General features: G+C 41.2%; 1 protein-coding gene across 1 annotated transcript in view; it reads right to left on the reverse strand.

Annotated features, from left to right (window-relative positions):
• Positions 1 to 1,334: 1,334 nt before the first annotated feature.
• The window catches only part of ICE2 (interactor of little elongator complex ELL subunit 2), an 18,078-nt gene continuing 12,457 nt past the window's right edge, over positions 1,335 to 6,955 (reverse strand). Inside the window, exons 10-12 of the mRNA XM_009866145.1 lie at positions 2,781 to 2,865; positions 2,637 to 2,687; positions 1,335 to 1,635 (exon numbers count right to left, since the gene is read on the reverse strand). Coding sequence (XP_009864447.1) covers positions 1,335 to 1,635; positions 2,637 to 2,687; positions 2,781 to 2,865 — 437 coding nt within the window. The remainder of the gene's footprint in view (positions 1,636 to 2,636; positions 2,688 to 2,780; positions 2,866 to 6,955) is intronic.

Below are 6,955 nucleotides of genomic sequence, written 5' to 3' on the forward strand. Positions count from 1 at the left end.
CAGGACTCTGCACTTGTCCTTGTTGAACTTCTGCACCTTGTTACTCCAGCCAGACTGAGAGGCCACATGTGGGCAACAGGCACAGCTGGTCTTCCAGCTGTGGGATCTGACCAATTCCACCTCTTTCTTGCCTACGTGCCTGGATTTCCTTCCAGCAGAAACCAAAGTGCACAAGGTAATTAGGAACCAGTGCACAACTCTATTTTGCCCTCATATGAAGTCGAGGCGGGCCTAAGAAGTATCGCACAGTTCCGTAAGCTCGCATAGTTAGAACATGGCTTTTCCACAAATGAGTAGATCTATGCTAGAACTTTTTCTTTCTTTCCAAGTGTTGTACTACCTGTTCAAAATACTAAAGCTGAGAGTGGGATCTCTGGGAAATACCCAAAGCATGACAAGCATCACTTTTTCATCAGCGTAAGTTACGAAGCAGGGTGGATTTCTAACCAGAGAAAGCACTGATCTGGATTACTATCCTCTACTTGGCTACTTATTTTCACTAAGCTGGTTAGAACGTAGTATCTTAGGCCTCCAAGACGTGCCAGTTTCTGCTGAAATAACCCAGCAATTTCAAGATTTTGAGATCCATGGGTAAGACAGAGGGACAAACAGAGATGAAGAAACAGGAAGCCTGAAAGTGTTATGAAGTAAAAGTACATCAAGAAAAAGCACCATCATTCAGGTAAGATTGGAAAATCCTTCTAAACATAAATACCGTATCTGTTTAAGCTGTGCTGCAAGCCTACAAAGCTTTTAATTAATCCAAATGCTACGTCCTTTCTGCCATCCAGAAGTATTATTTGCTCACATTAGAGATGCAAAACTTCATTTTGAAATAGTTTTGCCATGACATGGGGGGGAAAAAAGCCTATTAAAAAACTCCAACAACAAAACAACATAACAAGGAATCACGCTGTATCACAGAGAACTGCAATAACAGCTCAACAGGACAGATCCTGACAGGAGAATTTACCTTACGTGATTTCAGTTGCCTACAGTTTTACTAATCATCTTTACTCCTGTAGTCATTAGAGAGAAAACAACAAGTACACAGCGTGACCCTACACTCCATGGAACAGGCCAATGCTGGTGTGGAAACACATCCTACAAAATATTCCATTTCCCTCTGTCAACAGCACAACGATCTTAAACATTGTTTTTTCCAGGTTGTAATGTTTATAGCTAGACGAGCTAAATCTCACCTGAACTATTGATCAGGAAAAAGGCATTCCTATTCTTGGTAGTGGATCCAGAACTCTAAAGGGGCTCCCTGACCCTCAAAGATGACAGGTAAATATAACAGCTATATATCCAAGGGACAGAAATAGATTATTTCAAAACTGAGAATCTGTTTTTCCCTTAAATGTGACACCGACCTTCTGTTTCCACGCGGCTTCCTGGGGTGCAGGCGGAAATGTGCACGGAACTCTTCCGTGACTCACATGATAGGGCAAAGGCAGGCTGGGATCTAGGGGCACCCAGGGGACTGAGAGGGTGGCGGGTACGGCAGGCAGATCATCATGAGCTTTATGCAAGTTATACGATGCTCTCGTCGCCTTGTCAACGGAGCTCTTGTAGACGGCAACTGATGAATCTCCGGCAGCGTGAGTCAGCAAGTAAGAGCCCTCCTGCAAACTGAAAAGGTAAAGTTCAGAGTGCAAAATATTCTTTAAGTGGTTTTGGTTTGGTTCATCGAATCAGGATAACTGTTAAGATTTTAATGCAAATCATTAGGTATTAACTTATCAGTCCCTATTTTATATAAAGACTACAGACAAAAAAAAGCACGAATTAAACTGTATCGATAAATACATACTAATAATTCATGCATTTATAATGAATTCACAACGTACTCATTCATCAATGTCCAGATTGTCATCATATTCAATCAAACATTTAAGCATATACAGAAAACAATCCATATTCGGCAAATTACAATCCTCCACGGAGCACCTAACAAAGCATAACGTATATATGGACACAGATGCGCTTTAAATACACGCAGGATTAATTAGGCTTTCAGCAAGACGAATGTCAACCAACTACCCTTATCAAAAATCTTAGGCACAAATCATGAAGCTACAGAATTAAGTGAGGGAAAACTCGTCTGCAATTGGAATTAAGGGGCTTCCACATATGGTGCAAGAAATCTGAGAAGACACCTGCAGACCAAAAGCCCTCGAGGAGCTAAATAAAGAAAAGGAAGGAGCCAGAGAAAGGTTGTGATGCTGTTGAGAAAGACATAAGCTTTTGTAAATCAAGCTAAGCAGACGGGAATGAACAGTATTACTTCTACAGATCAAATAAAAAGCCTAAGAAAAAACACAAGCCCAAATTTCAAATGTCAGCCTACAGACATAATACCACAACTCGCTCCTGGGAATCAGCTCAGAAGTGTCCAGTCTCCTCTCCCGAACAAGCGGTTCACAAAAATCAAGTTTTTCTGCACCATTTCTACAAATCCTGTAATCCTAAGCACGTTTTCACGGAGCACTGCATATGCTAGACCGAAAAGAACTTGGAGAGTATTTCATGTATCTGAAGAAACCAAAGATGAGACAAGCGTTCTACAGAAGAAACGGGATGACCTGGGTGGTGCCACAAATGAATACAAAGAACAAGAAGGGAGCACTTACTCAGACACTTTCTTCAAGATGTGATGAAGTATATTTAATGAATTTGCAGGCCTGCGAAAAAGATAAAAATGACAAAATCAGTAGCTTGTAAGGCTTGTTAGTGTTTCAAATAAGTGGCTAAAAAGACCTACTAAAAATACTCACTTAATCAATCCAAGTTTCTCTCTTAAAATTTCCGGAGAGATCTTTTCTAGCATAATAAGCTTCGATGTAAAAGCATCGATACGACCTGAAAAATATTAATTTAATTAATACGCTAAAAATAAAAGAGAACAATTGCAAAAGCATAATTCGCAGACCTAATGCATTTTAAAAGGAATAAAAAATTTTGCTCTTTTGCAGCGCAGAAGTGTGAAAAGTTGTTTAGCAATGCTGCGCAACAAGAAAAAGTAAGATGTGAAGTAAACGGAAAGTAAGCCGTTTTAAGTACAGACATCCATATTTGGGCTGTCTTCCTAAACCGAAAAAACGCTGACAATTCCAGCAAATCTTGCAGGATGTCTGGAATATAAAACCTCATTTTGCCACGGCCTTAATCTCAGCAATTACTTTGTATCTTCTCACATTCTTCTGATCCTGATGCTCCCTCACTGAACAAATCATGGAAGTTTACCTTTTACAATAGATCTACTTCTCAGTTTAATACACTGTTTTTTTTCTATTCTGATACGTTACTCAAACAATTGTGTTATTGGATTTACTGGGGATTCTGTACCTTTGACTCTTGATTTTTCCTTTTTCCTAGCCTGAAAAATCACAATTCAGGCCTTTTTTCATGGCAAATTGTTAGAGACTATTTATCTGTGACACAGCTTGGACAACTCTTCTCATGATATTTTTAAAACAAAGGTTGACAAGAACAGCTTAGCCCATGTTTTCACTTGGTAAGCAAGAAAGAGCACCAGCGCAGCTCGTATGCTGACGTTGTGACCATGCTTTTCCTTCAGGTTCTCCCAAAAATCTGTTCTACTCCAGCCGCTGACGCTGTGACCACGCTTTTCCTCCAGGTTCTCCCAAAAATCTGTTCTACTCCAGCTCCCGCAAGGAGGATGAGGACAAGGCAGCATAATAAAATATGACCTACTCAGTGGAATTTATGGCCTTAGTACAAATATGCTCTTGTAGGAAGCAGAAATGCTTCAGCTGTACAGTGAAAACTGCTAAACCAAAGCATTTTACGATCTAAGCTAAACATTACTAGCAATTCGTTACGTGACTTGCAAGAACTCTCATTTTAACACATTTAAAAAAAAAAAAAATGCACCAGGGCAACTGATTTCTTTTAAATGTTCCACATTTGTTTCTTTTCTTTATAGCAGTATTTTGTACAAGATTAAATAGCTAGGTTTAATACCGTGCATTGCTGACTAGCAAATCAAACCAAGTTTGTGTTCTCCATTCCTTATTGGCCTCTCCTCAAACCACAGACTTTGCAATTTCTCAACTCAGCAGAGAGCACAGCTAGGGGGGAGTATCTATAAACTACTCACACCTAGTTTGTACTCTTGTATTTTGTATTTGAGAAGCAACTGATTGAAAACACTTGACATCCGGGAAGTTGCCCATACAGTAAGTACTTCTTTCCAACTCCTTTTTCAAATAATCTTTATTTAAAGGCCAATATTACCCTGTTCCAGTGAGGGCAAACTACTCATTTTGCAGCGAGTTTTGCTTAGGCACCTAATGCAAATAAGTGAATAATGGGGTCAGGGTGAAACATTCACACTAATCGGCAAAGCTTATCACAAGTTTATTTACTCCTTAGACCAAGTACAAGCGGGATCAACGTGGGAAACACGTCGCAGAGATTATTCTCCTTGCGGATGCAGGATTTCCTGAGTAATAAGGTGACTTCGCAGCTGAGCAAGGTGCTCTGCTGGCGAGAAGAGGACTCAGCTTACATCATCTCCGCTTTTGTGCAAACAATCACCACCTTCTTCGAGAATGTACAAAGGAAAAAATTCAACTTTATATCACACCTTGCAATTTCCGCAGGAGCCCACAGTTACGTTAACGTTTTCTTTCTCCGGTGACAGTCCTGCTGAGTCACCGCGCCGAGCTACGAGATTCCTCCCTCAGCCCCACAGAGAGAAGGAACACGACGGACAATCACGGGGCACAGGCCAAGGTCCAAAGAGCTTTCCATCCATACTTACTTGGCAATGCAAAAGATTGCTGACACAGCTTTTTCAAGACCCAACAGGTCCTAAGCAACTTAACACCGAGGTCTGCCACAGGCTCAAAATATTAATTTTAAGAGGCTTCACTTAAGAACTACACAGTCTCGGAAGTGTCTGAACAAGAACGGAAGTTGCAGGTATCGTGTTAGTAATGCTAAGCTCACCGTTTTCCAACGATTGTTCCGTACCTTCACACTCATCCTGTGTGGTAAACTTTTTTAATACGTCTATGGCACTACTCCAGTTGATTTAAGAATTCTTCATTATAGGACATGACATTTCACTCAAAATAATTCAAATTGTAGCAAAACCCAGGAAGAAAAGTCTGTCTTTCTGCTTACACAAAAACACATGGTGTCTTACTTTCAGGAATAAAACTAATGAAGAAGAATGAGATATTCACCCCATTTTAAGTCGTCCATAACACAGGGATATTATTACCCTCAGAAAATGATCCCTGGAGCTTCAGGGCAAAGCTTTCTGTTGCACAGAGCCTGCGAACTAAACCAGGACACCTGCAACGTCGCGTTTTTCACAGCTCTCCCAAAATACAAACTGAAAGGCAGAATTCCACAGCTATCTTGAGATATTTCTCAGTGACAACACAAAGAATCCCTAGGTAGAATATGGTAGTAGTTTTGTATTAAAAGCAGTGGCGGATATGCTCTTTCATAAAAATGGATCATTTATTTCTACATACGTCTTTTTATGTACCACACGGTGGTACCAAACACCTGCAGTCTCCAATTTGCCCACCTGAACAAATCACATCCTGGCAGCAGCCAAAGTTGGTGCCATGCTGAGAGTCCAACTCCCTACTTCTTGCAGACTTGATTTATTTTACTATATTTTTTTTAAGAGTAGCGGGAGGGGGCCTGCCACCAGTTTCCTGTGCAGGCCAGTGACAACCCCCAGGAATCCTGCGCTCCCTCAGAGCACACAAGACAAGATCCCCTGGGCATCCCAGGTTTTGCCGCTGGGAGAAGCGTATCCAAGAGCTGACAAACATCCCTGGGATAAATCAGTTTCTCAATCCCAACCACTTGGTCTCCCAAGTATGCGAGCAGAGGCCAGACCGCCGCTGCCTGCCAGCCGAGGTGCCCGCGCCCGTTTCACCGCAAACGGGTATCTGGGAGGGAGACACTGAGGAACCTCTGTATCAGTTAAGGGCTGGCTGTTTATGCCAGAACAACTCCTGCTTTCTCCTGCGCGCCAGAGAAACTCTATAAAAAGGGGCGTTGGCTGGATGAGCTGTCTGCAAACTCCTGCGCAAGCCATACGTTCAAGTATGCTGTACCTGATGGGAGATTAGATAGACCCGAGTTGTTTCCGCTGTAAACAGGTGAGCCCTCCCTCTCTGCAGTTTCACTACTTCCTCACACCGCCTGTGACTCTGGAAACGTTAGCAAAACGTCGATAAAATTAGCAACTGTGCAATTCAGTACACTGGTCTGCTTGTTAAGGAAAAAAAAAGAAAAAAGGGGAAGAAATGCCTCAGTACTGTACATTAAGATATAATTAGAAATGGAGAACTGTGTGCATAATTATCTCTTTGTGACTTTTTTTTTTTTAGAGAAGGAAAAATAACCACAGCAAATATTGCTTTTAAAGTTTAAAATTAGAAGCGTAACTTCCAGTAAATATGGACAGCAGCCAAAGACGGATGCAGACAGAAAAACTACCGCCTCAAAGATATTAGATTTCACATAAACCTTACAATTCTATGTCAGGCTGCAAAGTCAGTATGTAAAAAATTGGGAAAGACTCAGCATTTCTAAAACTGGGTTCTGACACGAATCACCAACAGCCAAAGTGTAATTGAGCGCACGAGTGGAGAGGTTAGGCAACCGCAGGCCACAACTGCTGCCATAACAACCAGAAAAAACAGAGAATTTTTTTTTACAACAGGGAAGCAGGGCACTCCCCAGCATACAACATCCATCCACTGTACAAAGGGAGTGTCCTCTGTAGCAAGTGACAAACATAAATCTATTTTGATTAATCGTTTCGTGGCTGATTTTCCCTTTTAAAGTCTTATTCATTTCAAGATAATCGGTATCAGAGAGCTCTCCATGTATTAACAATGCTGTTAAAATCATCTGGCCGCATTCTTTATATGTCTAATTTTAATTTCCCTAC

Source organism: Apaloderma vittatum, unplaced genomic scaffold (assembly GCF_000703405.1).
Source record: "Apaloderma vittatum isolate BGI_N311 unplaced genomic scaffold, ASM70340v1 scaffold4193, whole genome shotgun sequence".
Taxonomy (NCBI): Eukaryota; Metazoa; Chordata; class Aves; order Trogoniformes; family Trogonidae; genus Apaloderma; species Apaloderma vittatum.